Below are 11261 nucleotides of genomic sequence, written 5' to 3' on the forward strand. Positions count from 1 at the left end.
ACTATGTCACAAGGAGCAGGATGGTGAACTGAGCAGGCTACAGTAATCGACCATTTGCCCCCCCTTTAATTACTGTTGCTGCCTGTCAAGCCTTCCATTACAGCAACGCACATAAAGGTTACAGTAATAATGATGGCAGATTTACCTCCTGAAATCTGTTATAATTTTTTTAAACAATGGCTATTTGATTTCACACAGAATTAATAAAAGTGAGCTTCTCTTCTAGCCAATGATTATGAATTCATTTGGCTGAAAAGACAGCTATTGCTAGCATATTTTATCAACTGTAGCTAACTAGTGTAAGCAAATGCTATGAATGGATTAAGAGAGTTGGATGTGTGGTGCTGCCATTCAGCCAATCTGTGGCTACTTGTCATACTGCAACAAAGAAATATCCAAACTATAATTTAAAAAAATGACTGGGCGCTGCATACAAGGCAATTTATTACTCTTTATATTAATTTTAAATCCATGAAAGTTTTATATATGTTAATCTGTCAATCAGATTTTTATTTACACGGATCAAGCAACACTCAAACTTCATGCGCTGGTTGAAAACTCCAGCTGCCTTTTTAAAGTTTCCACTTGTTTCATTTTAAAACACGAACCCTGTAAAAGGGCTCAAAAATATGCATTTGATGGCCACATACGTGTTATTGTGCTAAAACACTAGGCCTAGTATAGTACAGGAAATAAAATATAAAAAGGATCTGAAGATGAGAAGAAATTGATGAGTTTCGCAGACAGAATGCTAACGCAAGTTTGTCCAGTCCAAATAAAGAGCAGGACAGAATCAGTATTGCTACTCTAAACTCAGAGATAATATCATATCGGCTCCCACAGGGATGATATTCTGGTTTGGATAGTTAGTTAGTTAGACAGTTTAGTTTGGACAGTCACAGTTTGGTGGAGCAGTTTATCAAACAGTCAACTGTTCTTCAGTCATGAGGATTAAGTCCTCATCTCAAAGCATCCACCCACCCTGCCAAAAGGAGGAGCAAACATTTAGTTTTCTATCAGATCACCACATTGTTTATTTATTATTATTATTACATTATGCTTCAAGGTTATTATGGAACTTTTGCCCAATGGGGCTGAAAATAAACCGCCTACCACAGCTGTAACCAGGTGTGAGTGTTGTGAATGTTGGAGTAACGTGTTCCTGGAAATGAAGGAAACACCACAGCTGTCAGCCAAATTACAACAGTGTGTTTTAAAAACATAACTTTCATTCATTTGAAATGTGTCAGTGCAGATTTTTTTTATTTATTTTTTTTTTACTGTAATTACTTATTATAGGATTTAACCAAGCAGACACAGCTTCATCACTCTCCTCTCCTACTACAATAAAGGCTTTGCATAGATCATGAAATAACACCCTAAAGGAAAGTCTTCATTGTGATTATAGATATGATGATGATGTTGATGGCTACCATCTGCAGCACTTAAGCACCTACGATCACTAATGTCACACGCTTGAGGGTATAATTGCTTTTGTATATTGTTTTCCAACATTTTTTTTTATTCATGTAATATCCACGTCCAAAAACAACAGGAATTGTATATGTTGTTTTGCAGCTATGTCAACATAATTAAATAAGTCATTTTTTAGAGTTTCATCACACCTGAAAACCTTTGTTTAATTCTGATATATTTCCATTGGGGGAAAATAAATTACAACAACAGTCATTCCAGCTACACACACATATGGCACTGGTGTGAATAATTGTCATCCAGTATTTACGTAAGTGTCATTATGTAGCATGACACACAGACAGAGGAGGTAATTGTAGGTAACTGTTGATGCAGCTGCATCCTCTTTCTACCGCCTGTTCTGTTTGGCTCTTCACCTTGTAATATATCACAGAACTGTTTCTTACACCGGGCAAACGGCTCTGCCGCAGCCAGAAAAACATGTTACCCAAGCAAGCACGCTAATTTAATTTAAGGTGCCATATATTCATGCCAACAAAATGATATTCAGTTTCCTCCTGGGAGAAGATTTCGCGGTGGATCTTCTCCAGACTTCTCAGTCCGTCACGAAATTGTCAGAGCGAGAACACAGAGTGCACTGCTTCTGAAGAGAAGGAACACATTGCTGGAGATTTGATTGGTTATGACTGGAAGTCCACCACCTCACAGCTCCAACAACACGTGAACCACTCATGTTGAAATGTAATTTTACCCTGTTAAAAATGTAATGCAACTATTTTAATTATCAAGCCAAAGTTAAGTTGAGTCTTTTATGAGTGTTAGTTAAGCAAGTCTCTAATCCTCAAATTTGCAACTCAAGTATGACTCAAGTCCCCCAACTCTGCCGTGTGTCACACCTTTGGACCGAAACTTAACAAATCAGTCACCCGGTCACGTATAGCTTACAAAAGGGCACTGACTCAAGTTTGTTCAGTACACAACTGATAATAATGCTCATTTTTATTTTGCCTGACACTGCTCTGTAGCTAACCCTGCTCTCTGACCTCCCTGGAAAGGCACAAGCAAAAAGATTATTTTCCCTGCAGGGATCAATAGAAAATCACAAAAAAAGCTTACATTGTATTTTCTGCTACCTCAGTTTTTATACCCACAAGAAACCAAGAAAAAAAAAAGAGTCTTGTAATGGTTTGATGATTTAGAGACAAGGGTGCTGAAATATTATCAACATACTAAGTGATATATGGGCGATACAGGTCTTTAAAAATGTTGACATGACATGTTGTCCTTTTTCCGCGTGCTGATGTCAGCTCTAACATACAGCGGAAAATCTGTCCTCGCTCTTCTACTCCATACCCCACTCCATGCACACTAACACCTTTTGTGCCTCGAGGGTTCGTGGCTTGATGTAGTGCTGTTTCTTCTCACAAGACACACCCTTTATAATGCATATATATATATAACAAAAGCTTTCTCAGTTTCACAGTGCATGAGAGTATGGTCAGCAGCTAAGTGAATGAGAGAAAAACAGTGCTTACATACATGGATGGTGAAGCACATTCATGTACTTATATAAGCTTGCGTGTTAGCCTGTGGTGAGACAGACACATTGATGCTGGAATACATTTGTGCATAAATTTGTAGACAGCTGAATGTGTATGTGTCAGTCTGTTTTATCTGCATGGTATGGTGCTGCAGTGTATATGATTTAGTTAGTAATTAGGGAATAGAGACGTATCCAATTATTGGGGTTGTGAAATATCACCCTGTCTCAGTAGTTATTCCAGTACTGTCTGCACCCTGCCTTATTATTACACTAGCTGCATATATGATGAGGAGTGTGTGTGTGTGTGTGTGTGTGTGTGTGTGTGTGTGTGTGTGTGTGTGTGTGTGTGTGTGTGTGTGTGTGTGTGTAAAAGAGAGAGAGAGAGCAAGGGAGAAAGAAAGAGAGCAAATACAGTTTATGTGTGTGTCCAGGAAAGGCGGTGCCTACAAAGGAAACTCATTTCTGCTCATTGTAGATTATAGGTGGCAGGACCACATGCCCGTAGGAGCTGTAGCCAAAGCCATTGCTGACAGTCTCATGACACCTTGTGTGTGTGTGTGTGTGTGTGTGTGTGTGTGTGTGTGTGTGTGTGTGTGTGGGCCAGGGTGGTGCCCACAGAGTGAAAAAGAATCCATCTTATATACCTTTTTCTCCTTCTGTCTTGGCTTTAAAGGTAGAATAAGTACGATCTGTAAGTTGCTGTTTGTAAATGCACCAATAAGATCGTTGATTGTTAACTCTCATTCTAAGGATGTCAAACACCAACGTTTTGGGTTGGTAAAACATCCCAAGCACGGTAAAATAATTAGAAAATAAAAAGGAGGGTGGGGTCTCTGCAGATGGAGGCGCCACCAGACACTGCTGGTGTGGTTGATGACTGAGGGAATGTTTATAGGCATTGTTTTTTAGGAATCCTGTATATTTTGCTTGGAGTACTTATTTATAGTCAGATTATTTCCTACAGAAGATGGTGATCAGTTTGCACCCAGTTTAAAGAAGCAGACATTAACTGGTGTAGGAAGCTGAGCAATGACCTGCTGTGGACAGGGTGAGCAGCAAAATGTATTTTAGCCACTTAAAAGAATCAATATCAGTTTAAGTGCGTGCTTTATGTAGAATATTTTCACTGCTTTACCTTGCTGTCAGACAGCCTAATCAGACAGGAAACGGCAGTTATATAAGTGTACATTCACACCACTGGTGAGACAGCATCAAGATATAAGTAATTTTGAATGGAAGCCAGCAACATGAAGCCAGAAACTGACGTCCAACACTTGTCACTGCCTGTAGGGCATAAGGCACCCAAAATCAAACTTGGCCTAAACTTTTTGCAGTGCTCCAAAGACATTGTGATAACTTCTGCTTCCCTCCTCCCCATAATTCCTGTACTGTGTAAACAATGTGAGAAAAACTTCTTGCCGTTAGCTAGTTTCAACTTTTACTCAACCCAAACCTTTTTTTTCTTACCAAAATGGTAGTTCAGATTCATCAAAGTCACACAATGACACAAACAAAATAATCTATTGAGGTGGCAGTAAGCCAGTAACACCTGTGCTCTGCAAGGTAAAAAGAAATCTTAATGAGTCCGGTTGGTTTGGAGAGAGCAATATTTGGCTTATATAATAATAACGGGGTGAAAAGAAACTTAAAGTGGACCTTTTTTAAGTGGCTAAAATTCATTTTGCTGCTGACTCTGTCCGCAGCAGTTCATTACTTAGTTTCCATGCTGGTACTCCACTATGCTTCTCCAAACAGAGAGCGTGCTGGTTGCCATCTACTCTAGCTGATACAGTGACTATTTATAAGCAGCTCATACAGCCCCACTTCAAACAATCCGGACTATACCTTTAAGGACATGGATACATACACCCACACAAAGGTAAGTACACCCTAAGCAAATCACACCACTCTTGCAGCTCCACTGAACTTAAACTAAAAGTAAAAGCTCCATGTACTCTGCTTTCATAAGGAAGTGTTAAAACACAGAGGGACATACTCCTGGCTGCATGGCTGACTGTTTGTGTGTGTGTGTATGTGTGTGTGGGAGAGCGTGTAAATCTGTAAAATCATATCTCACCTACTGAAAAAAAAAAACGCCGTCCGCTCTGCCTGTCACCAGTGGAAACAAAGAACAGGGACCGTTCTATGTCAGCAACTGGAGAGCTGCAATCTCCAACCATCTGGGAGAGATACTCTGAGGAGCTCTCCGGATGCTGCCTGCAGAGAGAGAGAGAGAGAGAAAAAGAAATAAAAATGAACAGATTTCCGACGTGGAGGTAGACACAGAAAACATTCACTCCGGAGAGAGGGGTCTGATATAAACGGTAAGATGCCTATCTGCTCTGGGCAGCGGTGATGAAAGGAGAGTGTGGATGACATGAGTGTAGGCTCACGTTTATCTTGCCAGCACAATATGCAAGTATACAATATATTATGCATGCAAAAATGAGTCACACACAGGCTGAAATTTGATTTGCATTTCATTTCAGTCATATTATGTTTCTAGACACAACATCAACACAAAGTAAAATATTATAGAGTGTGTATTAATCTCCCTGTGCACTCCTTTGTTTTGTTGCTACCTTACTTACACACAAACACACACACCTGCCTCCTTCAACCCCTCCCTTTATAGTCTCACACACACACACACACACACACCCTGACAGGCATGAGAGAACATGTGGACGTATGAAACTGGTGGAGCATGTTGGAATAATTTACACAAGTCACACGTGAGAACTTTATGGAAGACCAGGGTTGGGCAGTAATGGATTACATGTAATCAGGATTAAGTAATCAGATTACAAAAAATATATAACACAATCAGACCAGATTGCCTTTGAAAAAAAGTGTAATTAGATTAGTATTGTAAGGATTACTTGATTACATTTATAATGACATCTTTACAGGGTTTTTGCAGCTCCTTAAAAAGGTCTTAAAAATTCTAAAATCCAATAAACAGAATTTTAGGCTTTAAAATGTCTTGAATACAATTTTGACAGGTCTTGAAAATTGATTGAATCATCAAGTTAATGATACTTGTTTAAAAAGTCTGTTTTGAGGGAAATTTGTACTGATCACACTGTAACAGCTCCAAAATGAAAGCCAGCACTGACACAGTAACCACTAATGCAAACCGTGAAATAGGTAATAACTTGCATTTAACTTGGTCTTAAATAGTCTTAAATTTAAGATGCTGAAACCTACAGAAAACCGTTTTTCACAATAAACAATGCTGTATTAAGTCAGAAAAGGCACGTCTGTCATACGAGGTTTCTTAGACAACTGCTCCATGAAAAAAAAGCATTTCATTGACACTGAAAATGTTTTGAGATGTTTAATAAATATGACTAGGACTAGGGATGGTTAAAACAGGAGGAGGCTGCAACATGATTCTCATACTGCACAAGTTAAGGAAGACAGGAAGACATATTCAACATCCACTGCTGCATTTAATGATTTTTTTTTTTTCATGAACTGTTTTTTTTCTGTTTTTTTCATATTGTCCTGACCTTTTGTATAAATTAATGGAAACTTACTGAGTTTGAAAAACTGTTTAGTTGACTTCTAAGTAACATGATTTAGCATGTGTCAAGACCAGCGTGTCTGTCCAACCAGCACATTATATTTTGTCATGGCAGCTTAGCAAGCTAAGCAGCCAAATCAAAACGGACCACACAACAGAATTAATAAAATGCTTATGTTTGTGTGTCTATGTTTGTAAAGCACTTTGGTCGGCTCATGTTGTTTGAAATGTGCCAAAGAAATACACGTTTATTGCTCTTGTACGATAAATGTGTAATAAAAGTTTGTTGCATTGTAAATTGTTCCATCCTTCCTGTTTCCCACTAAATATGGAGAGACTGAATAACATCTGTAACATCTGTGCATTGACTAAATGTAATTTCATTGTAAAACAATGCATGTTTTCACATTATTCTTATTAACACAAAAAGCAAAAGTTAGAGAAATTTAATGCATTTTTAATATATATATATTGGGTACAGTTGCAACATCTGACTTTTTCCATTCAAACCAAAACTGTGAACGATCTATCAAATGATCTTTAGATGACAAGGGTAATTGGCCAACATATGTAAGTTTAATATATAAAGATGTGGTTAGTCTCCTCCAAATAGTCTCTGAGAAACTGAAAGAAATCCAAAAAGTGTTACAACTGTCCCCAGTGCCCTCTGCATTTTTTGTTAATACAATGGATTGCGTTACTGATTACAAAAAAGCTATAATTTGTATTCAGTAACTGATAACATTTTGAAGTAATCTGACCCAACCCTGCGCAGGACAGAGTCAACTCTTGTATGCAGGAGCGTGGGAACACATTTGTCCTGTCCTACAGCAACGGTGCGCATGATAAGGGCGCAGTTTTAGAGTCTTTTGGAGATAGTGGAAATGTTTACAGCACATCCGAGTGCAATAAAAACTTCTCTCATATGCCCGTCTTGAGATATGCGGGCTGTTATCACTGCTGACTGTTGCTGCCTTGAACTTGAACACTCAGCCGCCGCTGATCATGTAGAGAATTCCACAGCTCTCTGACAACAAAAACCATGCCACGGTAACAGCCGCCTATCGCCGCCAGCCGCCCAGCGCGCTCATGATTGGCTCCTCTGACTGACTGGCGTATTTCTGGCCGGCTCCTATTGGCTGGGCCGTAATAGACCCGTGACTGAGCTCCAGTCAGACCTACTGAGGGCGGAGCGCGGCGGCCGAGGCGGAGCTCTCCTTGGTACTTAAATGGAGCTGGTGCTGAAAGAAGGAGTGAAGTACGAGCACGCACGACAGCCGGAGCGCCCTGCTGGTGCGCGGTGCTAAGAGATAGACAAGAGTGAGAAGAAAGAGGGAAGAAGAAGAGAAAGAAGGGGAGCAGAGGACGGTGCAGCCCTCTGGACTAATGGAACATAAGGATATTTAACCATCTGCCCGGGGAGCGCACAGGTAGCGTCTTTTTCACCAGTTTCTTTGCATTTTGCGCCGTGCGTAAATAGGAATTTCTCTGTTCCTACTCTTTAATCGCTGCAGAGAGTATTTTTTTTCTCTCTTTTCGCCTTTCGTTGTTTCTTCTGTATGGGAACAGCAGGTTATTTTACATTCCACTGAAATTAATGATTGACTAATGGGTGTGAAGGGAGCAAGGGGCAGCGGATCATTGATTATGTTAGTGTACTCTTTCGGCTCAATAACAGGAAAGAGCTCTTACCCTTCTGTGCAGGTGACTGCTCACAAGTGTTGAATGTTTTCTTAGCTTACTCTCTCACTTAACAAAGGGGTTTAAATGCAGCTTAGCGTTTTGTGCGTAATGTGTCTTGTTCTATGAAGCGTGCTTGTATTTTACGCTATCTCCCCATCTCTCTCCATCCCTTCCAGACACCGCAGTCCATGCCTCTGCCCTGCCAGGTCATTGATGGGAAATCAACTGGATCGGATCACCCACCTCAACTACAGCGAGCTGCCCACGGGGGATCCGTCCGGGCTGGAGAAGGACGAGCTTCGGGTCGGCGTAGCCTACTTCTTCTCTGACGAAGAGGAGGAGGTGGACGACCGCACTCCGTCCGACTGCGGCTTCACCAAGGACCACAGCCCGGCCGAGGAGGAGCAAGAGGGGGGACCCTTCTCGGTCAGCGAGGTGGAGTACTCCGCCTTCTGCTCCCAGGAATGCATCTTCTCCAAGCTGCGGGAGAACGAGGACCTGAACGTGTACTCGGCCAAAACTTTGCTGACTATGTGCAAACCGGGCGACCTGCTGGAGCTGGTGGCCACGGCGCAAGCCCCCCACTGGGCCATCTACGAGCACGACGACCAGGTGATTCATCTGCACAAGGGCGAGATCCGCAAGGACAGTCTGCTTGAGGTGAGCAACGGCCGCCACGGGAGGATAGTGAACAATCGGTACCGGTACCGGCCGCTCCCGCCTGACCTAGTGATGCAGAACGCGGTGGGACACCTGGGCCTGAGCAGCGAGGACATATGCTGGACCAACTCGGAAAGTTTCGCAGCCTGGTGCCGCTTTGGGAAACGGGAGTTCAAAGCCGGGGGAGAGGCGCACTCAGCGGAGCAGCAGTATTTCCTCAAAGTGCATCTGTCCGGCAGCGGGGTGCACACTCTGGTCTTTCGCAGCCTGGAGGACATGATCCGGGAGAGGAGGCGAATGGACGCCAGTGGAATTCTCAAAGAGCTGTCTTTGGTTAACGGGGGCAAGGAGTGATCAGGGATTCCGTTTGATATCCTCTCCTCCTCCCTCCTCTCCCTCTTTCTCTCCCCCCCTGCTGCCTCCTCTTTCGCGCACGGACGCACAGTTTTGCGCACACACAAACAGTCAGCACACACGCACACAAGCACACGGACACGCAAAAGGAAGGACCTGTTGGCTTTGGACTGTCTCCGCTGCGTCTGGACGGACCGCAGGCGCGCAATGTGGAATAGTGTTGGAAAACTGAAAGAGAGCGGCCATAGAAACAGACAACGCCCCTTCAGATTAGATCCACGCTGAGTGGGACACACGACTCCGACTAAAACCCATTACCCCAGAACCGCGAAATCACCTTTACAAACCGCACATAGCGCACACGGCTCGGTTTGGTTTTCAGTTTAATTTCTCGGGATAATGGAATTGGCCTCTCCTCTGCTGCGGCAGACCAGACGGTGAGAGATGTGTGGGGGGGTGAAAGATGAAAGATGGGATCTGGGATGGCTCTGGAAAAGTCTATTTTTTTACTGTTTAGCTTTAAAACCGGGACTGACCCATAACACAGATCCAATAAGCCAATATAATTCATAGACAGTCCCAGATGGCTACGACGCAGTTGCCTAAACAAAGCATTTTGGCTTGTTCAAGCTCCCCTTTTTGCCATAAACAAGAGTATTGTCATTTTCACAATGCTGTCATCCTGCTCCACGGCACTGGATGTATACGTGTAAATTGTATTCATATATATTGATTTCAATTTGAGTCCCTTATTTTTGTATTTAAGTTTAGTGGATTTAACCCTGATCTCTCTTTTTTGGTTCAAATAAACGGAGGTTGGAATATGAAAATACTCACTCGGGTCCAGCAGGTGTTGTTTCACATCACTCTTACTCTCACACACATAAACAGAGAGCTATGTATGAATTATTGATGTTCCAGTGCCTCCTGACCTGCCTCAAGCCAAATAGGCTTCATATATCTGCACAGTATTTGGAGGCAGTAAAATGGTCATCTGCATCAAACCCACAAAGGCTTTATGAAAAATCCATATGGGATATTTGAGCTACAGTATGCAGGCTGCTGTATACAGTCAATGGGAACATACAGGATTTGGCCACAGGCTGTTGTTTTTTTCTCCATGTGTGGGTTTTTATCCTGCTGGTTTTTTCACATTCACAGGCGTGTTGATCCCCTCGTCTTCACAGCAGTGTTACTAAACTTAAGCTGGCTTCTTAAATCACATTTTAATCTGCATTGTGAGCAAGATGTCCTCCATGTAATGCTTATCATGTGTGCAGTTATGGTACCTGTCTGCAGTGCCTTTATCTCTGCATTGATTGTTTTTTACTCCTCTGTTATGAGCGGTATCAGTGAAGGTGGGATCAATCACCTCAGCAGCCCAAAGACGCCAGTCTACCTTTGCTTGTCTCCTTACGTTTGCTTAATTGAGTCTGAAAGAAGCAGAGAGTCGATTTATGGAATTTATGGAAAGGTTCTCCACTAATGTGAGTCTTTGTTCAGCCTGGCAGGCTGCTACACTTGTGATTCACCTGTGATTGTAGTCAGGAGCTGAGGACTTTCCACTGTAGCTTGTTTTGTTGGATTCTCACCTCTTAGGTATTGTGATTTTTAGCCTCAATGTGGTCTGTTGATTTGGCCGAATCCAGATGGAGAGGAATGGCAGACAAAGAGTTTGTGTGTGTGTATGTATGTGTGTGTTTGAGAGAGAGAGTGTTACACATGCATGCCTCTGGTGGGAGTGATTTTGCTCGGTGTGGGTGATGTTTGTTGCATTGACAAGCTCGATCAGATCTTCCCATCCCCTCTGTGTGCGTATGTGTGTGTTTGAGCGTGCAGATGTTGCAGTCTCACCCCCAGACATCATGTCAAAATACAGACTAATAAGCTTATGAATCTTGTAAATGTGCCTTGAGAAGATTTTCTCCAGCTATTGACTCACATGCTTTATTCTATTGGCTTTGCTGTGAATATATTGACACGTTCCTCTTGTTAACTCCATTTCCTCTAATTCTCTTTAGTTTCTCTTGGCTGCTATTTCTCCAGTCTTGCTCTGTA

At 42.2% G+C, this 11261-nt stretch overlaps 1 protein-coding gene across 1 annotated transcript; it reads left to right on the plus strand.

Moving 5' to 3' along the window:
- Positions 1-7772: 7772 nt before the first annotated feature.
- lratd1 (LRAT domain containing 1) lies at positions 7773-10035 on the plus strand. The gene is made up of 2 exons (XM_084737385.1): positions 7773-7936; positions 8366-10035. Exon 2 carries the CDS (start codon positions 8403-8405, stop codon positions 9201-9203), a length of 801 nt encoding a protein of 266 aa, XP_084593511.1. The 5' UTR covers positions 7773-7936; positions 8366-8402; the 3' UTR covers positions 9204-10035.
- Positions 10036-11261: the final 1226 nt, after the last annotated feature.

This window comes from Lutjanus erythropterus, chromosome 15, assembly GCF_056507025.1.
Source record: "Lutjanus erythropterus isolate fLutEry1 chromosome 15, fLutEry1.hap2, whole genome shotgun sequence".
Classification (NCBI taxonomy): domain Eukaryota; kingdom Metazoa; phylum Chordata; class Actinopteri; order Lutjaniformes; family Lutjanidae; genus Lutjanus; species Lutjanus erythropterus.

Coding starts and splice junctions, on each gene's coding strand:
- lratd1 (XM_084737385.1), top strand. CDS start 8,403: ATGGGAAATCAACTGGATCGGATCACCCACCTCAACTACAGCGAGCTG.